We start from the raw sequence: 23,700 nt of genomic DNA, 5'->3' as shown, positions 1-23,700 counted from the left end.
AACCCTCACTCTCCTTCTTTAGATATCTAAAGGTTTGGCATCACACATTTGTTTCTGAAGTATTTCTGCTGGTCCTTCCTTGTGACACCTGAGAGTTTCCTTTTCTTGTCCCCTTTAAAAGGGACAACAAGTTTATAGTCAACTTTTATTTTGTCATTTTTATGGAGTCCTGGATGCTACTTACCTTTAGTTTGAACAAAGTAGTAATATAAAAGAGAATAATTACAGCCGCAGTGAATCACCCCAGCAATTATGGAACTGTTTCAGACATGCGATTTTCTTTGATTTTGGCAGGGAAACATGATGTCAAATTCAACACGTGAAGAGCTGCTCCTGAGAGCACTGAAAGATCTGGGAGACAATGAGTTAAAAGAGTTCAAGTGGTACCTGCAAAAGTCTGACGTCCTGGAACGCTTCCCAATAATCCCAAAGAGCAGACTAGATAAGGCAGACAGGCCAGACACAGTGGATCAGATGCTGCAAACATACTGTGAAAACGTGCTTGAGGTCACCAAAAAGGTTTTGAGGAAGCTAGATAGGAATGACCTTGTGCAGATTTTAATTGACCCAAATGCAGAACCTGAAGCAGGTAAGTCATGGAATGATTAACACTTATATGAGAATGATTCCTGGTATCAGGTGCACTTTGTGATGACCATAATTCAGACAGAAAATGTATCTTATTACATTTTCAGTTTGTTATGAACCATGGCATAGAGATGGACTTGATAACTTCAGATGCTGTTCTTTACCTTAATACACAGATGGTAGATCTGAGACGATAGCAAGAAATGGCAATAGTGGGTTTGGGAGGTGAAAAGAATAATAAAGAATAGGACCTATTAATTGCTTTGATATGAAATGTACTTACCACACTCATGGACATGACAGTTATATTTTAATGATGATGAACAAAACCGCTACAGAAATTTGGGTAATTTGGGTACTGGTTTTTGCTAAGAACTTATCCTTGCCATCCTAACCATATTCTGCTTATTTTCCATTGACAACTATCACAATTACATAAATGTACCCCCTTTTTTCACAACTGACATTTACTCACATCTACTCTTACCATTTCACTGTTTATTTAGAGGGTTTTGCTGAGTTCCAGAAAAACCTCAAATCCAACCTGATGAAAAAGTTTCAGGAATCAGCTGAAAAACTTAAAAAAGGAGGTAAATCTAAGCTTCAAAATGAGACCTACACAGAGGTCTGCCTCAAAATAGAAAACAGCCAAGAGGTCAACAAGGAACATGAGATCAGACTAATTGAAAAAGCACACAGGAAACCAGACAGACCAGAAACAAGACTTCGATGTGAAGACATCTTCAAAGCTTCACCCATTAAAGACAAACCAATCAGAACAGTGCTGACAAAGGGAATGGCTGGCATTGGGAAAACAGTCTCAACACAGAAGTTCACACTGGACTGGGCTGAAGACAAAGCCAACCAGGACATCCACTTAACATTTCTATTCACTTTCAGAGAGCTGAATGTACTGGAAGACAAAAAGTTCAGTTTGGTGGAACTTGTGAATCATTTTTTTACTAAAAACAAAGAAGCAGGAATCTGCAGCTTTGAAGGGTTTAAGGTTGTGTTCATCTTTGATGGTCTGGATGAGTGTCGGCTTCCTCTGGACTTCCACAAAACTGCGATCCTGACTGATGCTACAGAATCCACCTCAGTCAGTGTGCTGCTGATAAATCTCATCAGGGGGGATCTGCTTCCCTCTGCTCGCCTCTGGATAACCACACGGCCTGCAGCAGCCAATCAGATCCCTTCTGAGTATGTAAACATTGTGACAGAAGTTATGGGGTTCACTGATGCTCAAAAACTAGACTACTTCAGAAAGAAATTCAGAGATGAGAAGCTTATTGGCAGAATGATCTCTCATATCAAAACTTCACAGAGCTTAAACATCATGTGCCACATTCCAGTCTTCTGCTGCATCACTGCTACAGTTCTGGAGGATATGTTGAAAACTAAAGGGAAAGATGAGCTGCCCAAGACCCTGACTGAGATGTACATCCACCTTTTGATATCTCAAGCCAAAGTGAAGAAGGTCAAGCATCAGGGAGGAACTGATGCTGATCCACAGTGGAATCAAGCAAGCAAGGAGATGATTCTGTCTTTGGGAAAACTGGCTTTTGAGCAGCTACAGAAAGGCAACCTGATCTTTTATGAATCAGACTTGAAAGACTGTGGCATCAATGTCACAAGTGCCTCAGTATATGCAGGACTTTTTACAGAGATATTTAAAGAGGAGAGAGTGTTGCGCCAGGACAAAGTGTTTTCTTTTATCCACCTGAGTGTTCAGGAGTTTCTGGCTGCTCTGTATGTCCATATGACCTTTTTCAGCTCTGGACTCAATCTGCTGGACGAACTCCAACAATCATCCTGGATTTCTAGACTTTCAAGAAGTAAATCTAATCTCCACCAGAGGGCCGTGGACAAGGCCTTACAGAGCCCAAATGGACACCTGGACTTGTTCCTCCGTTTCCTTCTGGGTCTTTCACTGGAGACCAATCAGATTCTCTTACAAGGCCTACTGAGAAAGACAGGAAGTAGCTCACAGGAAACAGTCCAGTACATCAAGGAAAGGCTTGATGATGGTCTCCCTTCTGAGAAAAGCATCAATTTGTTTCACTGTTTGAATGAAGTGAATGATCATTCTCTACTGGAGGACATCCAAAAGTCATTGAGTTCAGGAAATCTTTACACGAATGATCTATTTCCATCTCAGTGGTCAGCTCTAGTCTTCATCTTATTATCATCAGAAAATCTGGATGTCTTTGACCTGAAGAAATATTCAGCTTCAGAGGAGGTTCTTCTGAAGCTACTGCCTGTGGTTAAAGCCTCCAACAAAGCTTTGTAAGTGCTGTGATATCTATTAAAAGTCATTGGTTAGCTACTATTGATACTCATATGATGATTTTAAAATATGTTTTCAATGGTTTTCTCTGTTGTTGTTTAATTTTTCAGGTTGAGTTCTTGTAACCTGTCAGAGAAAAGTGTAAAAATTCTGTCTCCAGTGCTCAGCTCCCAGTCCTCTTGTCTGAGAGAGCTGGACCTGAGCAACAACAACCTGGAGGATTCAGGAGTGAAGATGCTTTCTACCATACTGGAGGGTCCACATTGTCAACTGGAAACTCTCAGGTCAGGAATGTTAGTGTTGGCTGATGCTCATCTATGTTTCGCGGCATATTTTATTCTTAGTCTTGGTAAATTTAATTACTATTCAAATTTCTTCTTGTTTGCAACATACAGTGTTGCATACATGTCTTAATTTCTCTTTGGTTTTGTGGGCTATTGTTTTAGTTTTAGTTTTGTCCATTTGACATACTTACATATTTGAGATCATCAAACACATTTTTATATCAGACAAAGCTAAACACAATCTGCAGGTTTTTAAATGCTAATTGAATTTATTAAGGTAAAAAAAAAAAACTATCCAAACTTACCTGGCCTTATGTGAAAAAAGTGTCAATCTGTAGTTGATGTTGATTTGCATCAATTCTGTCTGTCTTTTTGTGCTAATTTAAAAATCATTGTTATTTTAACATGTCTAATGGTTTGTTTATAAACAGGCTGAGTGGCTGTAACTTGTCATGGAGAAGCTGCGAAACTCTTTCTACAGTTATCAGCACACAGTCCTTAAATCTAAAAGAACTGGATGTGAGCAACAATGACCTGCAGGATTCAGGAGTACAACTTTTATCTGCTGGACTGGAGAGTCATCACTGTGTACTTCAAACTCTTAGGTCAGGACTCCACAGTTTCCTCATTTATAAATGATAAAGTGACATTACATATCACTTTATGATTTTTATCATCAAATTGGACAACTTTCATGTAGTTTTATTTCATTTCTTTGATTGATTTGATTTATTAATAATGTAACTGGACTTACTTGTGGAGTACAGTGGTATACAAAGGTACTATCTGCTATCTTTTTCATTTTCTTATTTGTGTAATTTTCAAATATCTGTTACCAAAATTTGTAAGGAAGTTTCTAGCTTCAGAAAAAAATAACTGACTCAATTTCAGGCTATCAGGCTGTCAAGTCACAGAACAAGGCTGTGCTGCTCTGGCCTCAGCTCTGAGTTCAAACCCTTCCCATCTGAGAGAATTGGACCTGAGCTACAATCATCCAGGAGACCAAGGCGTGACCATCCTTTCTTTTGGCCTGAAGGATAGACAATGCCAATTGGAAACACTCAGGTACAAACAGAAAATTAGCAGCCTACTAATTACTAATTAAAATACTTTTGAATATTAATCATATAATTGAACCTCTGAGGTTTCACTCAATATTGGTGATGACCTCTTGCTCCAAATGCTGCCCCTATATTTTGGAGATAAGTAAATAGGATTTATTTTGAAAAAATATAAATAGTTTTTTAAACATGTCAGTGCATCATGGGTAATATGCTTTGGCAAAAAGGAAAGTTTTAAGCCTAATCTTAAAAGTAGAGATAGTGTCTACCTCCTGAATCCAAACTGGAAGCTGGTTCCACAGAATAGGGGCCTGAAACCTGAATGCTCTGCCTCCCATTCTACTTTTAAATACTCTAGGAACAACAAGTAAGATCTTGTATGTGAAGAGAAGGATTTTAAATACAATTCTGGATTTAACAGAGAGCCAATGAAGAGAGGGAGTATGAGAGAAATATGCTCTCTCTTTCTAGAGGCCATAAGAAGATCATTTGTAGCCTTCACTAATACAAACAAAAATGAGATAACACGGAGTATGGAATACAATGAATTTTAATATTGAACTTTAATACTACTACTACTACTACTACTACTAACAACAACAACAACAACAATAATAATAATAATAATAATAATAATAATAATAATAATAATAATAATAAGCAACAAATATATAAAATATAGAAGCAACATTGAAATTAAAGCTGCAAGCAGCGTTATGAGGGCCCTCACACCCCGGCGCATCGAGCCACGCCCACCACCTACACCAAGCATTTCCGATCTGATGTCACATTGAAGGAATTCATGCGTAGAACCACCAGCTAAAATTTCATTTCGTTCAATGATAATTATAGTCGTCCCACTAGGTGGCGCTCTAACCATTACTGATAAATTGCTTGTCAAAGATTTCCGAGCTTGACTCTCGACTCATGCCCTGCGAAGTTTGGGAGAGATTGGACATTGTGTTTTTGAGTGACAGCAGATTACTGCTTTTTGGCGAGTGATTGAAACTCCACGTGCCGCCATGACCACCCCGTTTTCCTAAACGTAAAAAGATCCGCAATTTAACATTACAAATGTCTTTAGATTCCCTGCACTGGAGATCGTGTCGATCTGATTAAAATCCCTTGGAGGAGTTCGTCAAAGTACGAGGCCTGAAAAGAGGGGAAAATGTCGCCAAAATTACACATTAATTTTAAAATGGCTGACTTCCTGTTGGATTTGGGATATTGCTCCAAGAGACTTTTTTGTACATCTTGATATCTTACATAAGCTTACCAGGTTTTACACTCATAGTTGAAACACGGAGCAGGGGCTGATGTTTTGAAATATTGTAGGGGGCACTGTGGAGCCATTTTGCAATATTCCATGAAAATGATCACATAACAAGAAAGCCTTCATCACACTGGAGGTGTGGGCCAAATTTCAAGAGTTCTTGAGCTTTCTAAGCCCCTCAAAAGCCACTTCATCTTTCATGGTGAACCACCTTGGCACCAGGGTGCGCCGTTAAGTTTAAACTCACAATTGTCTCACTGAAGCATCATGAGGGACTGATGTTAATATTCAGCGCTTTTGAGGTGGACCTGATGAACCTGTGAAAACCAGTATATCAAAGCATAAGACATGACATTTCCTGTTCCCACTAGGTGGTGCTCTGTGTATTCCTAACAATGGGCATATCAATCTGTTCAGGGCAGGTCTGTCATCATGCCTGTAAAGTCTGGTACTGATCAGACTGGATTTCTTTGAGTTATACTAATTTGTTTCTTCATGGCGAGACATCAATGTTCGCCATGCTGCTGGGGTCACACCTTTTCCTGAAAACGCACACATTTCAATGTATTGCCAACTCCTTAAGGCTTTCCTGGAGAAATATGAGGCTGCACAGGTCACCCACCACAAAATCAGTATATCAAAGTATAAAACAGGACATTTCCTGTTCCCACTAGGTGGCGCTCTCCCTGATGTCAAATATGGCAGTTGAAATATGTTCAGGGGTGGAGCCTTATCATATGTGTGTACTTCGGTCAAGATTGGACAATGTATGACAGTTTTATTGAATTTTATTGAATTGAATTGAATTGAATTGAATTGAATGAGAGGCAATAAGATTTTCATGGCGAATCATCGAAATTCACCGTGGCGCCACGGCCATACCGTTTCCCAAAAACTCAAAAGCTCCGCAATTTAACATGGCCCAGGTGTGTAGTTGATACTGACCAAATATGAAGCTTATACGATCAAATCCCAAGGAGGAGTTCGCAAAAGTACAAGCCCTGGAAATGGCAAAATGGGAGCCAAAATGTCACCTTCAATCCAAAATGGCGGACTTCCTGTTGGGTTTGCATCAATGGTCCCACCGACTTTTTTGTTCGTCTCAGCATGATACACATGTGGGGCAAATTTCATTCATGTAGCTTAAACTATGTGTTCGTAGGACTGCATTTAACAACGCATAGGTGGCACTCCAGAGCCATTTTCCAATGCTCATATGTAAAACCATTAAAATACAAAATTTTTCACCAGACCTGACACATGTGCAAAATTTTAAGAGTTTTTGAGCATGTTAAAGCCCTCAAAAGGCATTTGTTTAGCCTGAATAATAATAAGAAACGGAGCAGATACAATAGGGCCCTAAATAATAAATTATTATTAAAAACTCGATAGTAGAAATAAATAAATGAGAAAATAAATTGTTTTTCCACTTTTCCTCCCTCAGGTTGGACCATTGTGGAGAACAGCGACTGAAACCTGGTCTGAGGAAGTGTAAGAAACATTCATATATTAAAATTTAAATTTTCATATGATGTAAAGAGGAACTAATCTGCAAAAACCAGCTTTGCAGTATTAGGGTCATGGCCTCGTTCACTGTTTAGTCATGGTCAATAGTCTGTTAGGATTCATTTCAGCTAATTGGAGTCCGTAAACTGGATATTTTGGCTATGTTTGTGCCTTTTGCAGCATTTTTAATGCAATTATCTGACAAATAATATGGCGGCTGTGTGGTTAGTTTTACTAACTCACTGTTCAAGTAGTATGAGCTCCAGTTTTGATGAATGAATTTCTAGAATTGTAATGTCACATATCACCAAATAGCAGATGTCTGTGTCCGTGTAAATGGTAAATGGACTGGTTCTTAAACAGTGCTTTTCTACCCTATCTTTCCCACGTATTCTATGCTCTTTCTATGTAAGTCCTATCTAACATTCACACATATTCTTACTCTGATCGGTCAACTTGGGGTTAGTATCTTGTCCAATGGTATTTGGCACACAGACTGGAGCAGATGGGTATCGAACCACCTTCAAATGTGGTCACTTCTACCTCCAAAAAACAAAAAATATTTGTTTTGTGAGTCTGTGGTTGGATGATAGAATAATACTTTGTGCTGTCGTTTCTTTCAGATTTCTGTGGGCTTGAACTGGATCCAAATACAGCGCACAGAAACCTCAAACTGTCTGACGACAACAAGAAGGTGACTGTGGTGAAAGAGGAACAGCCCTATCCAAATCATCCAGAGAGGTTTGACTACTGCTGCTGGCAGGTGCTGTGTAAAAATGGTCTGACTGGTCGTTGTTACTGGGAGGTGGAGAGGGAAGGGCAAGTTGTCATAGCAGTGACGTACAAAAGAATCAGCAGGAAAGGGAACAGTGCGGACTGCAGGCTCGGGTGGAATGACCAGTGCTGGAGTCTAATCTGCACTCAAGAGAAATATTCTTTTTGGCACAACAAGAGAGAACATGTTGTCTATCTTCCCTATGGTGCTACTCTACCTAAAAGAATAGCAGTGTATGTGGACTGTCCTGCTGGTACTGTGTCCTTCTACCGAGTCTGCTCGGACAAACTGACCCTCCTGCACACCTTCCACACCACATTCACCGAACCAGTCTACCCCGCCTTTGGGTTCGGGTTTGGGTTCTGGTCATATGAGTCCACTGCATCTCTGTGTGAGTTGTAGGAGAGAGTCTGCTCCTGACTGCAAACTACTGCTGATGGTGCTTTTCACTCTGCACACCACAGACTATAAACCAAAGGACCATGTAGCAGTTACCCTCCTACTGATTCTGCATAACAGAGAGGTGGTCACAGACGTTTGGTGGTGAATGAATGAATGTCCTACCAAATACCTGAAAATAATGTAATCCTTTTTTTTTTTTTTTTTACCCCATGGTCATAAATGCATGACATGTATGACAGTATTGGAAGGGGCTGTGAATACAAACTTGCCAGCAGTTGACAGACATGTATGGTGTTATTTTTGTGCCACTATTCTGAGCGCACGTGAAACAAATTTGAGCGCACGTAAAAAAAATTTGCAGGTGCAAGTGTTGCATTTGGAGGAGAAATTTATTTTGAGTGAAGAAAAGCTAAATTTGAGTGAACAAAATTCATTGCTGCGTGCAAAAAATGTATTTCAGTGTTTGCTATTATCCATACACACACACAATAGCAGCCCCTCTCGCTCAGTTTTTGCATTTGCGCTTGTTCGCAATGTGTTGCTTGCGCTCTCAACATTTCTGCCTGTGCGTGTTCAACTCTTTCTGTACACCGTTATATTTGTGCCACAAAACCAGCCAATCACAGACGTGGATGCAAAAAAATCGGATTGGCTGTTTTGGTCTCCCATCAGCTCAAAATGACAAAAAGCAATATCCTAGAATCCTTTTCGTCCAAAACTCAAACGAGGCAGTGGCGGAGGAACACAGAGTGGCGGAGTTTGAAATATTACTCTTTCTGGGTCACAAAATAAACTTTTAAGATATTTTCATGCGAGAATGGTGTTGTGTAAACTTCAAATATCTGCTCGATTTATCAAGACATCACATATTTGCATAAGTGCTCTAATGTTTTCGGAGATGCCTGTTATGTAACAGGCATCTCGTGGGTATACCCACTAGCTGACCGGGTGGTCACTCGGGCTAAACATAATATGTTGGGCGGAACTGACAAAAAATCGGCCGACTACACCACCAGGTATTATAGGAAAAACCATAAAGCCTTTGAACTGAAACAGACACTGTTGTGACAGTGATGTACACTGTCTTGTTGGTATATATGTATGATTTGTATCACCTTCATGTTTCCCTCTCACCACATATCCAAACCGATATCATGACCAGCAGCTTTAACAGCTGTGGCTCCAGCAAACATCAGCTGATACTAGAAAGTAATATTAAATAAATTCTAACAACAGCTTATCAAGCTTGAACGTGCTGCTGTTGTTTAGCGCACATCCGCTGGTTTCTTCTTTCTGGTGCAAAGTGGGCGATAAACAAATAAGAGAGACGGGACTTGTGGGAGAAAAGCCGATCAGCTGATCATTGATCAGTTTCATGATTGAAGTAGCAACAGGAGAGGGAGGGGAGAGAATGAGAGAAGAACTGGCAGTTGTGCAGCAAAAACACAGAATAACTCCAGCTTTGTGTCTTTTTTTCATTCTAGCTGAAGTACGGGACGAATCGTCTTCCTTTTCCCCTCAATACGGATGTATTGTAATTGGTCCAGCCCAGAGTTGATCATGACCAATTGAAACATGAACAAACAAATGAAAAATCACCATTGGCCCACCGGGCAAATGCCCGGTATGCCCAATGGCCAGTCCAGCTATGCGGTCAGCTGGTGGGTAACAGGGATCTCCGAAAACATTAGAGCACTTATGCAAATATGTGATGTCTTGATAAATCGAGCAGATATTTGAAGTTTACACAGCACCATTCTTGCATGAAAATATCTTAAAAGTTTATTTTGTGACCCAGAAAGAGTAATATTTCAAACTCCGCCACTCTGTGTTCCTCCGCCACTGCCTCGTTTGAGTTTTGGACGAAATGGATTCTGGGATATTGCATTTCGTCATTTTGAGCTGATTGGAGACCAAAACAGCCAATCCGATTTTTTTGCATCCAAGTCTGTTATTGGCTGGTTTTGTGGCACAAATATAACGGTGTACAGAAAGAGTTGAACGCGCACAGGCAGAAATGTTGAGAGCGCAAGCAACACATTGCGAACAAGCGCAAATGCAAAAACTGAGCGAGAGGGGCTGCTGTTGTGTGTGTGTATGGATAATAGCAAACACTGAAATACATTTTTGCACGAAGCAATGAATTTTGTTCACTCAAATTTAGCTTTTCTTCGCTCAAAATAAATTTCTCCTCCAAATGCAACACTTGCACCTGCAAATTTTTTTTACGTGCGCTCAAATTTTTTTTACATGCGCTCAGAATAGTGTCACAAAAATAACGCCATACACATGTTTATCATAGGAAATGTACTGTACATTATAACATACAAATGTAATGACTCCCTGCTTTTACACATATTTTTTTATGATGGCTTTGATGGCTATGATGCTAACCCTATCTGGTCTACTTTCATTCTGACGTCTCAGGTTATTCTGTTAAAATCTATTAAAACTGATGTGAAACTTTCTTTTGCCACATTTTACTGTTTTTATATTCTATTTCATTTTTATTTGTGTGTGTTATACTGTGTGAGAAGATGCTGTGGGTCTACATAGAGTGTCTCCACAGCATGGTCTCTGCCTGAATGACATGGACAGATCGATGACCTATAATAATAGATCAAGACACATATGAAAAACAGATGGTGCATTCACCAGTGTGGATATAGTTTATGGTTATACTGGTCAGTTGCTGTGCATTTCTATAGCTAACAGCTGGATTCATAGACAGTAAAGATTTCTAAAAGCCTCTTAATTATTCATGTTAGACTCTCCAGCCTTTTTTATTTCACAGTGTGGCAGAAATCTCAGTTCTTCAATAGTTTGTGTTGGAGAAAGTTTTTATGAATGAACCTTAAAAATCATAGTAATGAAGGTGTAGTTTTTACAGTGATATTGTGGTGTAGTACCTTTAATTAGACCGGGGCGTTTATGATGTATTTATGATTGTATTGTGTTTTTGTTACCTCTCTTGTGAAGCACTTTGTGACATCTGTCTGTGAAAAGTGCTATAAAAATAAAGTTTTACTTACTTACTCAGTGGGTTATTCAAATCTATTAATTCAAAGAACCCTAACGGTACCTGTAATTTTTGGGTTGGGAAGAGTTAATATTTTTCTCCTTTTTACAGTTAACCAAGTTTTTAGAATGACTTAAGCCAAAAACATCATTTGTGTTCATGTTATTGTGCTTGTATAAACCAGTGACTTTTCTACATTCTACAGATTCTCACTGAAGGTACTGATGGCGTGTGCTTACATCATTAACTGCTTTGTTTGTTAGTCTGTAGTAAAGGCTTTGATCAGCTTGTTTCCTTTTAATCAGCCTTGAATAAATGTATTTTTTCTCACTGTGCATGTATTTCTTCAGCATCTTTTACCTGCAGTTAATGTAACAGGCTATCTTCATATCATGTATGCTTTGCAATACGTCAATAAACTGAGATGCAGTGATGTGAATCTGAGTTCATGTGTTTATGTAGGTGCTTTGCGTGTTTGTGGATTTGTTTTCATAGTCAGTTTCTCCTTTAGTCAGAGAGATCGCTGACTAAAGGAGAAACTCTGGGGATTATGCTTTGGAGCGTATGTCTGCACATGTCTGTACATGAGGATGCTGATTGTTGTGCTTGCTGCAGTGAATGCTGTCTTCTGTTTGGTTGCAGTTAAAATAAAACAAAATAGGATGATTGAAAACTGATAGTGACAGTTATGTTCATGACACAAATTTCTATTAGGAAAGTCTACAAGTTGCACAGCACGGAGTCCTTGAATTTCCTAATTCCATGCTGTTGTGGAGTTTCACAGAAAAAGATTGGATATTAGAGGAATACAACCACTTGTACAAAGAAACTGAAAAGCTTTAAACTTTCTGAATGAAAACAACCTGAAGCAACACGTCATCCCGACTATCCCCAAACGTGTCCATCCCTCACAAATAACAGGTGATTATGTGTAAAACATGTTGAATTAAATAATATCAGCAAATACGGTTAAACCACTTACTTATTAAGAAGTATGTCACTACCGTATACACTCCCTTCTCCTATCTTTTCCACAGGAGCTTAACTGACCCCATCCTCCTCACCTCTACTCCATCATCTGCTCTCCCCCTGCCTCCTAATATACTCTTGCAATATGTTCAGATCAGCATGATTTAAAGAGTGGATGTGTCTTTCTGCTGAAGGCCTAGCTGGTGAGTCGAGGGTTGGAGATTGTGTCAGCTTATTACAGCTGATTATCTGTAAGGGGATTAGAAGTACAGGATGGTGAGTTAACAGGCACTTCAAAATTGCTCTTCTCAGCTTCAATATTTGCTTTGTGCCAGAGCTCACCTTGCTCCGGGATAGCGGGAGATCAGCACGACAATGGACTAGCAGCAGGTGTTAGATTTCACTACCCAAGGTAAAGATTTTGTCATGTGTTGTATTGTGGGCATAGTATTGGCTGATTGGATAAGTGTATGTGTGCTGCCTGACAGCTAGCATCCTTAGCTCGTCTCATCTTTGCACTTTCTTCTGATCTATAACAATGAAAAGAAAAAAAATGGCTTCAGTTCGTGCATATCGCAGAAATGTATAGTCTTATGCTTTGGAAAGCATTCATGGACCTCGGCAGACAAAAGAAAGAACATTTGGATTAGTAGATGTTTACGTCCGTCTTTGTTTGTGCAGTGTAAAAGCATCAGTTAGACCTAAGTTGGAGTTATTTCATCTGAGTCAACGCTAATGGGTGTGTCTATATGATTCCTAATCCTCTGGGAATCACACAGCTGGGATTCTGATGATGGTGGTTCTTAGTATTTGTACCAGTTTTGATAAACTGACCTTCTTTCTTCCCCGCAGTGCTCTAATGCTGGTCATGTCAAGTTGTGGTCTGCAGTCAGGAGTGCCTAAAATATCTCTGTAAGCTGCTTATGACACTCAGCGGGCAGCAGCCTCCTTCCTGCTCCATCCTGCAGCTTTCATTTAAAGAAAAGTCCACACTGAAGCCTGACCTCTGACCTCTGAACCTCTCGCACCTGTGTGGACTTCACAATTGAGCCACCATACCCCATCTGCCTGATGGTTCATGACAGCAAGATTCAAACACCTTAGTTTAGACTAGTTCTCAGAACTGTTTGTCCAAAGGGAAGTTTTTCTTATTTCAAAGAGATGAAATGAAGGCCTGATTGGAAACCAGTCAGAGTGCACACAGCCAGCTTCTAAAAAGCCTGATTGCTCTGTGCCTTCGTCTTTACATATTCACGCTCACATTTGATTTACGAAACACACATCTAAAGCACTGACATGATTGATATTTATGAAAAGTGCAACCTTAAATATTTCAGTCGGTGGGGCTTTAGAAGCTTCAGCTGTGAGCAAATGAAGTGAGAATGATGAATTTGGTGGCTTAAAATTATATTAATTTGTAAACAAGTTTCAGTATTGCAACAAAAAGGCATATGCACAAACAATATGCTGTCATGTTGTTATGTAGAACATAAACTCTTTAGCTCAGACAGCCTGACAGTAGATTGTTATGCAGCACCTTGTGGTCAAAAGTGTTCATGCACACTGAGGGTGGCCACCTTTTGGCCATGTTAGCAGCTTCTTAGCCGTGAGTCACTCAGAAACCTGAGAACGGTCATGGCAGTTGGGAAGGTGACATTTACCAAGGTGGAGAGAGAGAAGCTAGCTGAGGTTCTCTGGCTGCTTAATTGGATTTCTGTAGTGACAGGAACTATCCTCTTTGGCCTTGGCTTGTTCCTCAGAGTAGAGATTCACAAATGGCAAGAAGTGATGTCGGAGCAGGGAATCCTCTATGTGCCACATATGCTGATCACCACAGGACTAGCAGCCTGCTGCATCAACTTTTTTGGTGGCAAGATCTGCCTGGACTGTGCCGACACCAACAAGTTCCTGCGCTGGAAGCTGGTGATGATGCCGTACATCATATGCACCTTCTTCTTCACCTCTTGCGTCCTGGCAGGGGCGCTCATGTGCTACGGCATTCGCAGCCAAATGGAGGAATCCCTGTTTATGGGCCTGAGGAATGCCATGCGATACTATAAAGACACAGACACTCCGGGCCGCTGCAACCTGAAGAGAACTGTGGACCTACTGCAGATCCAGTTCCAGTGCTGTGGGAACACAGGATACCGAGACTGGTTCCAGATCCAGTGGATCAGCAGCCGCTACCTGGACATGAGCAGCAGTGCTGTGGTAGAGTAAGTTGAGCAGGACATGCTTAGTTTTTTTGTGTTTGTTGATTACTGTGAATGATGCACATGGCAGCAGGTACAGGGTTCTTCAGTAGAGTGTATCAGACCAAAGTGCACCAGCTTAAAAACTACACCCCGCCTAAAGGAGTCTGTCAGAAAAACCCCCAGTATTAGTGCAAAACATAATGTAAATAGAGTACATTGTTAACTGTGCTCAGATAACCTTCATCGACTGGTTGTTTGTGGTCACATGAACCCTCCAGTTGTCAAACAAGAATAATAATTTAGATGTTGAACTTTGAAGGACCTCATAGAGTGTTGCAGGTGGATGAATCTAGAATTCACAGTGACAGTGTTTACATTTTGCTGTGTAGGAGTGATTTGTGTTTGCTCAAGTGCTGGACTCAGGTTCCAACATGATTTATCCAGCAGAGCAGGGTTTAATGTACACAGACACATGACTTTTAATGTTAGGAGAGCATAACACTTTCCACAAACCCTTTCACTGTAGAAAATCTTAGAAATTACATCAGGTAGTACATTAAGAGTTCAAAATATGTGAAATATTAGTCTAGATGTCAGTAGATAGCAGACTGAACTGAGGTCTGTTTTCTTACCCCTCACAATTTATTTAGTGCATAATCCTAGCTGTGGTGGCTGCTGTAGGACAAACACCTCTGGCTGCCCATTAGTTGTAGTGAGTGTAGTCTGCTGTTTACCTCAGCTGTTGGTGTCCAGGTCCATTTACTCTGGAAGAGAGTCTGATAAGAGTCGATGAGTCAGAGGAGCTCTCTTGTGATACTGAGGTGAGTTGCTGAAGATCTGCTGAACATTTCTGTCGGTAAATGCTGCTGTTAGCCTCTGTTAGCTGGTGTTTGGGAAACTTTCTTCAAGGCTGATCTAATCTTTTCAGGCTTGGAGACTTAGCAAATAAACTCTCATACCATATGAGAATATAATCAAACTGTTTGATTTTGGGGACATTTGTTTTAATGTTAGTTTATAACCGGCTGTTGTTGTTGTTGTTCAGTCGGATGACAATTTTAGGAATAAATAAGTGTGTTCGTGCACATTTTTATGTGTCAGAGCCCTGGCTTTAATTAACAAGATAAGGTTTGTGGTGAGGAGGAAGAGGGATGAGGTGGAGATGAGGGACGAGGAAAAAGACATTTATTTGTTTGTGATCTTTAAATTAAATGTAACTGTGGTACTATGTGGCTGGTCTGTTCCACTGGCATCATGCAGGTGGGACAGCCATGTCATTCTTAGCCACTGCATTCAAGATGGCAGGGTAACACGGCGGTGTCTAGGTCCATTTACTCTGGAAGAGAGTCTGATAAGAGTTGATGAGTCAGAGGAGTCAGAGGGTTGAAGAGTTCATGAGAATGCATCAGCTTGTTGGAAGACGGAATTACGCACTAATCAGTGTATATTTATGAAGACTTTTTTTCTATTAAAAACTTCTAAAAATGACCGACTGCAACTTTAAAATAGAGTTTCATTAGATGCTGCATCAACTGATTGTGTGTCTGTTTAGTTAGTCTTTTATTTACCAGCAGTGTGAGTTGTTCACACTCAGTTCACACTGCTTCCCCTGACTTTATTATTTCTAACTGAAGGCCTGTTTATAGAACACCTATATGGAAATGTGGGTGTTTCTCTTCCAACAGACAATAAGCAGACTGACCCCTGAAGGATTTAGGCCACTGGTCTAATGCAGTTAAGCCTGGATGCTACAGAGGTCAGGCATCATAGATTAATTAGTATTAACCAATAGGGTCCAGTCAAATAACTTCAGATAACTTATGTTTAATTAGCAATGACAGAAACTTTATTGATCATTCTGATAAAAACGTGTGATAACTGTTTCTGCAGCTTTAGTTTCTTTAAACTTGATCCTGAGGTCCCTTGGAAGATCATGACTCCACAAACAGCATACAAACATCACTTAGAAACAGCTGCAACATGTATTGAATTTAATTCAATAATCCCACCCTCCCTCCCCTTTTTTCCAATTCTTTCACCTCTTCACTTCTCATTAGTAAATGGTGATCTGCCAGGCCCGGGAGCCACCGACAGTCTCAATCGAGGCCTTCCCCAAACCTTAGCTCAATTCTTGATTAAGCCATTTGCCTTTATCTACTAAAAAGCGCTGCCAAACCTAAAATGAGCATGTGGGCCCAGCTAGTGAAACGATTGACTGACTAACTGCTCTGCATGCAGTAGCAACAGTTCCTGTTCCTCCCTTTCAGTCGTATGAGGAGTAATGTGGAGGGGAAGTACCTGATGGATGGTGTTCCCTTCAGCTGCTGCAGCACCTTCTCCCCTTGGCCCTGCATCCAGCACCATCTCAGCACCAGCTCGACCCAAGACGAGCAAAGCCAGCAGCTGAACCTGTGGAGGCGGGGCTGCCGACAGGCCCTGCTGGACCACTACACCGGCATCATGCAGTCGATCGGCCTCACCGTGCTGCTCATCTGGCTTTTTGAGGTACTGGTGATTTTGCTGAAACTAGAACCATCGGTTCATACAGAACAGAAGTGAAAACACAGAGGTTTACAAATCAGCTCCATAAAAAGAGATTTTTTAAAACCCCAATAATATCTGCAAAGCCATCATCGTGGACCTCTGTGGTTTTAAAGGAGACTCACTTTCTGTGATATATGCCATGATCTAATCTCAGATGTTCACTAAATGTGGCTAAATTTTCAAATATTGAGGTAAACATGCAAATCAAATAGAATCTAATCTAATCCAAAGAATGTGAGGGCCTATTAAAGTAACAGAATGTAAATCAGCTTGTTTCGGAAGATGACAGAAGGCCTTGTATCAGATGAAGATGGATTATTTTGTACTCTGGCTCATGCATAGTTGCTTTGGTAGAGTCCAACAATGAAAGTGAGGAAGTGGAGCAGCACCAAAAATTAACACTTCCATCGTTGCAGTAGCCTCATAATAGAAAATCAGAGGAACGAGGACAGAAAGAGTGCGTTCATGTTTCTTTTATTGTTCTCGATAGGCACTATTGTATAACATATTTCTATCAAAATGCAGCTAATAAATGAACCGTGTCCTTGTGTTAGAATAATGCCTGAATGCTACAGTATCTCAGGTTGGTTATATTAATGTGTGCTACATCAGTGAGCTATCCGAAAACTTCAGTAATTAATATGAAATCGTATCAATATTCAACAGCACAAAATGCTGTTGAGTTTAAAGAAAGAATGAATAAATGTTGCACTCAGTAGAGTCCTAAGATTTTTTCTGCTTTCCTGCAGCGTGTCACCTCCCTTTCCCCCAAACATCTGTGAACCTCTGTACGGGGAAGGAGGTGTCTTATTCCATTCACTGAGCTCAACAGCCGACTCAGAGTTGAAGGGGTTAATAAATATAAATGAAAATGATTCAGCTCTGTAATGTGTTGTACAGCATCATGGACCACAGGGCTAGGGTTGAGTGTGTCTTTTCCTCTCTATTGGCCTATCACAGCAGCTCGAGCATCAAACGATTCCTGTAGCGTTTTTTCAGAGACCCTCATGGCACTTTTCTAACTGTGGATGTGAGACAAGAGCCTGGGTACAGAACTCCAATTCAGTTTCCATCACTGCAGAAAAAACGATGCGAGCAACAAGAGTACCTTGATGAACTCAGGGATGCCTTAGGATCTGACAGTAAATAATGTTCACCTCACAGGTCAACTGTTCTACACAACTTTCATTTAGTGATCGTGCAGCTCTTTTGGATAAATCCTGAGCTTCACCTGAGACTTAGATCTCAGGACCTTGCACAGTCCCAGCAGTTTCTATCAGCAGAGTTCTCCCTGATATCATGAGTATATTGATCCTCCTTCAGCCTCATCTCGCTGTTTTTGGAGAAAAACAGAAGTAAATCCCGAGCTTGCACTGAGTGTGTTTCTCATACCCTTATTTTTGAGCCACAGATTAACTTCTCATGGTTAATAAAATGAACTGACTGCTCCTGTGTGTTTATATGTTTATAAATGATAAATTTGTCACATTTACATTCGGCTCAGTCTGTGGGTGAGAGCATGTGGTCTGACCCTAGCTTCGTACAGTAATACCAGTCTGATGTGCACACCGTTTTACCACCCTTAATCACCGGTGGTCTCCACTGTGACTGAAGTCTAAACTTGATTAAACATACTGTATTTCCTTTTTCCACCAGCTGCTGGTTCTGACAGGTGTCCGTTATCTGCAGACAGCCATGGAGAACGTTCTCCGGCTGGGTGATCCAGAGTCGGAATCAGATGGTTGGATTTTGGAAAACAGCCTGGCAGAAACAGCCCGGTCCAACTTTAACATTATTAAGAACCTGGGAAAGTGTTACCAGGTCGACGACGACCCAAACATCAACGTCCCGACTGCTGCTGCAGAGGAGGAACTGCCATCACAGCAGGTCCAGGTCCTCGTGACCAGCTAGCCTCCAGCCTGTGGAGTCATGGACAGCAGATGGGATGAGCTGTTCCAAAGATGCTTTTGACTCGGGATAGAAATCACTTCATTCTCCAGGATGCAGAGTGAATCAAGTGGATCTGACACGTTTAGCTTCGTCCCAGAGACAAGAACAAAAACGTGATTGTTTGATCGAAACAAGTTTGGAACAGTGGCTAAACTTTACCTGCTGAGTCCTTAGAGCTCTCAGATTTATGGACCAACAAGGTCTTCTGCCTTCAGATACGTGAGTTTGAATAGGTTTTACCTTGATGGGTTTACAGGTTTATAAATGAACTCTTTGTGATGTTTTTTTATATGATAAGAGGAGTTATTTTTTATACTTGAAGTAAATTACAAAACCATGAACTGGTACCTTTTGGTCTTTGATTGCATTTTTAATTTTTACCATTCTCCAAAGAAGTCTGATCACTGTGAAAAAAAATCAACAGCCCATCAGTTAAAGCCTGAAAACAGTACAAATACAGGGTGGGCCATTTATATGGATACACCGTAATAAAATGGGAATGGTTGGTGATGTTAAAGTACATTAGTATATGTGAGGGGGGCAAACTCCTCAAGATGGGTGGTGACCATGGTGGCCATTTAGAAGTCGGCCATCTTGGATACAACTTTTGTTTTTTCAATAGGAAGAGGGTTGTGTGACACATCAAACTTATTGGTAATGTCACAAGAAAAACAATGGTGTGCTTGGTTTCAACTTAACTTTATTCTTTCATGAGTTATTTACAAGTTTCTGACCACTTATAAAATGTGTTCAATGTGCTGCCCATTGTGTTGGATTGTCAATGCAACCCTCTTCTCCCACTCTTCACACACTGATAGCAACACCGCAGGAGAAAGTCAGATCAGGAGACCTTGGGGGCCATTCAACTGGCCCACGACGACCAATCCACTTTCCAGGAAACTGTTCATCTAGGAATGCTCGGACCTGGCACCCATAATGTGGTGGTGCACCATCTTGCTGGAAAAACTCAGGGAACGTGCCAGCTTCAGTGCATAAAGAGGGAAACACATCATCATGTAGCAATTTCAAATATCCAGTGGCCTTGAGGTTTCCATTGATGAAGAATGGACCCACTATTGTGGCACCCCATATACCACACCAAACCATCACTTTTGTTGTTCCAACAGTCTTGGAGGGATCCATCCAATGTGGGCTAGTGTCAGACCAATAGCGGTGGTTTTGTTTGTTAACTTCACCATTCACATAAAAGTTTGCCTCATCACTGAACAAAATCTTCTGCGTGAACTGAGGGTCCTGTTCCAATTTTATGTTTTGCCCATTCTGCAAATTCTGTGCGCTGGGTCATGGGTCTGTGCAGATGGGTCTGGGTCATCCTCGTTGAGATGCTGCAGTAGCTGGAGTTTGTAAGGGTGCCATTTGTGAGTAGCTAATATCTGCCGAAGGGATGTTCGACTAATGCCACTCTCCAGTGACATGCGGCGAGTGCTACGCTGTGGGCTCTTGCTGAATGAAGCTAGGACAGCCACTGATGTTTCTTCATTAGTGACAGTTTTCTTGCGTCCACATTTTGGCAAATCCAACAATGAACCAGTTTCACGAAACTTAGCAAGCAGTTTGCTAACTGTAGCATGGGAGATGGGTGGTCTCGTAGGGTGTCTTGCATTGAAATCTGCTGCAATGACCCGGTTACTGCGTTCACCAGATATCAACACAATTTCGATCCGCTCCTCACGTGTTAACCTCTTCGACAGGTCAATGGCTGTGAACAAAGAGAAACTTGTAAATAACTCATGAAAGAATAAAGTTACATTGAAACCAAGCACACCATTGTTTTTCTTGTGACATTACCAATAAGTTTGATGTGTCACATGGCCCTCTTCCTATTGAAAAAACAAAAGTTGTATCCAAGATGGCTGACTTCTAAATGGTCACCATGGTCACCACCCATCTTGAGGAGTTTGCCCCCTCACATATACTAATGTGCCGCAAACAGGACTTTAATATCACCAACCATTCCCATTTTATTACGGTGTATCCATATAAATGGCCCACCCTATAGAATAAAATAGAATAGAATAGCCACTTTATTTTCATTCAGAATGCTCACCAGTGTACATCAGAAGGAAATTTTGGTGCGTTTACTCGCCATCTCGTCATATTTACCTGTAAGAGTCTATACTAATTATTATTAGTAAAGAATGTTAGGAGGTAGATATGCTGCACAGCAATAATAGCAGCAGAAGAAAACCAGTGCACCATTCAAGGCGTGAAACTGCACTGCTCCAACATTTATAAAAAGAACAGGCAGCACCATGGCGTCATGGTTAGCACTGTTGCCTCACACCAACAAGGCCCAGAATTCAAATCCACCACCTAACTTGGGCCTTTCTGTGTGGGGTTTACATTTTCCCTCTACGCCCCTGCTTATAAGCAGAGGATGGATGGATGCAGGGAAGCTTTTTCATATTTCAGCAGATGATGACCGCACTGAGCTCACATTCCAGCTGCATGGCTCCATAACTCACCTGAGTACAGTCCCATCCATCACCCACTTTAACATCTGGAGCTTCATGACACCAAATGAACTTCAAAAGATTTTGTGCTTTAAAGCTGAAGCAGCCAGTCTCCTTGGTTCCCAAATAACTGACGAGTATGATTATTCAAAATGATGTTTTCACAAAGCGATCTCAGTTTTGACACCCGATCAGTTCTTTGGCCGTTTTAATAAAAAATGTGGGCTTTAAACAATGCGGTAAACACTGCACTCTGGAGTTACAGCTTTTTCTGAAATGTGTTGTACAAATGTGTGACAAAGGATGCTGCCACTGCCCTTAATCATACATGGTGGTTTCATGTATAGGTTCATGCACGTCAAACATGACATGAGTAAACTAATACCAAATTGTCACAGAGAGGCAGACCCTCAAAGAGTTTCCTGCTACCAGGAGTCAAATCGTGGCCATTGTGTGCCGCGCCTTAACCTTCAGGGCCTTTTTTTATGTTTTATTCACAGCCAGGTCATAAAAGATGAGGCTGAATCAGAGGAAGTCAGCAGCACTAACTCTGAAAGGTAAAATTTGAATTTCCTGTGAAAGTAAACTGCTCATGTTGCTGTCGGTCATTTTTCCAGAATTTTACATTCAAGTCTCAAGTACCTGTGAGACGTACTGAAACACATGACACTCGCAGCCTTCTTAGGTCATCAGAAGGACATCACTCTGATAAAAACTGGAACAGATGATGTTTGTTTTCCCACACAACGTTGTGAGTTTTTCAGTTTTAGATGTATTCAAAAGTCTGAGGTGTCACTGAACACTTTTAAGCTGATAGATTAAAGACACAGTTGCCCAAACAGCTAATTCATTGTTTTATGTCTGAAAACACATTTGACCAGAAGGTTTGCTGTAAGCAACAATGCTTACAGCAACAATATATTTCCAAGTCAAAATTTATGACCTTTGTTGTTGAATAACAAAGTTTTAATGTTATTTTTATATCCGGTAGAGAATCAGAAGTAACTTTGACCTTTTCTGAGACTTTTTCACAGATGATGTGTCAATTTGGTCTTCATATGATTCATGCAATTGGGTTTATGACAGTAAAGTCACAGCCATTAGTTACAGTGCATTTCATCCATGTGGGGATATCTGCTGTTGTTATTGTTGCCCTAAAGAAATAAAAATGAACCAAAGAAGACATTTTTCTGTCTCTGCTTTCTGTTCATCGAATGATGTTTGAGGCGCTCTGCAGTCCTGAGCCTTCATTGAGTTTATTTCCTTCTGTTTGTTTGTTTTAAAAGTTTGATTCTTTTAATTAAAAAAAAAAGAAAAAAACAATCAGGATCATTTATGAGGAGAATGTAAAAGGCCTGAAAGAGGTCACGGAAAGGACTGGTGTGATAGAGGAGGATGTTAGGAACTGGGTGATGGAGGCAGATGTTCTGCTGTGGAGACCTCTAAAGGCCAAAGAAGAGGACCTGCCTTTTGTATACGCCACATAAGAAACAGAAGACATTGGCACACAATATGCAGATGCTGTCACTCTCTTTGCATCTTACGCAGGTTTTGGACACTAATTTGGGAACCTGTGTATTGGTCATGTTCAGAAATTTGAAGGCTTGATGAATAAAAGACAAGTTCGACTGGTTTCAAAATTAAATCAGTTCGAACATACCTGGTTCCGATAAACAGTTTTACAGTGGTTGCTATGCAACATGGGATGTAATTACCTTATATTATATGTGATCATATCAAAACCTGTCTGAATGCTCCCTGAGGTCAGCATGCTCCTATCCACACCTTCAGCTTCACCTGCCTCAGTTAACTGGTCAAACCACGCCCCCTACTGGCATCTGTAGTATCCCGCACCTTCCTGAGCACAGCTTGTTACCCTGTAAGTCATCAGTAATGACCCCACCCCTACTCCAGCTCCCTAACCCTGTGTTAAAAGCTAAATTAGTTTTCTGGAAAAACAAATAGTTCCTGATGTGTTTCAGTTAGGATGATCATTTCATTATCCTCTGCCTGTTATATGTCAGGAATTGACAAATTCTAATTGCAGAGGCTGATCAACATCAACCTTGCAGGGTTAAAAAATAGAGAGCGCTCTCCTCTGAGTCAGCTTCATCATAGCTTAATGAAGAACCTTACTTTATAAGATCAGAGAACATGAGATCTTTGAGGAGCTCCGTGGACAATAAAGAAGGAATTCACCTCCTGTACTGCCATGAACTTTCATCCATCTTGGATGAAGGATCTACTGGTGGCTCTTCTTTGCTGAAACTTTTACATTATTTGTCTGTTTTGTCTGCCAATAAAAAATATAATTTTTATTTTTATAGAATTTTTCATGCATAAGTTCAACAAATAATAAACATTTAGGGTGTT

At 40.7% G+C, this 23,700-nt stretch overlaps 2 protein-coding genes across 2 annotated transcripts; both read left to right on the top strand.

The window, feature by feature from the left end:
• The first annotated feature begins 300 nt into the window (after positions 1-300).
• Positions 301-8,176, top strand: LOC134642744 (NACHT, LRR and PYD domains-containing protein 12-like). Its single transcript, XM_063494697.1, has 7 exons — positions 301-589; positions 1,095-2,874; positions 2,986-3,159; positions 3,591-3,764; positions 4,051-4,224; positions 6,938-6,984; positions 7,623-8,176. Exons 1-7 carry the CDS (start codon positions 301-303, stop codon positions 8,174-8,176), a joined length of 3,192 nt encoding a protein of 1,063 aa, XP_063350767.1.
• A 4,227-nt stretch (positions 8,177-12,403) lies between these two features.
• On the top strand, positions 12,404-19,408 carry LOC134643687 (photoreceptor outer segment membrane glycoprotein 2-like). The gene is made up of 4 exons (XM_063496187.1): positions 12,404-12,576; positions 13,017-14,380; positions 16,627-16,864; positions 18,560-19,408. Exons 2-4 carry the CDS (start codon positions 13,800-13,802, stop codon positions 18,812-18,814), a joined length of 1,074 nt encoding a protein of 357 aa, XP_063352257.1. The 5' UTR covers positions 12,404-12,576; positions 13,017-13,799; the 3' UTR covers positions 18,815-19,408.
• The last annotated feature ends 4,292 nt before the right edge of the window (positions 19,409-23,700 follow it).

Source organism: Pelmatolapia mariae, linkage group LG15, assembly GCF_036321145.2.
Source record: "Pelmatolapia mariae isolate MD_Pm_ZW linkage group LG15, Pm_UMD_F_2, whole genome shotgun sequence".
Taxonomy (NCBI): domain Eukaryota; kingdom Metazoa; phylum Chordata; class Actinopteri; order Cichliformes; family Cichlidae; genus Pelmatolapia; species Pelmatolapia mariae.
The sequence above is the reverse complement of the archived record's forward strand: the minus strand, read 5'-3'. Positions and strand labels throughout refer to the sequence as shown.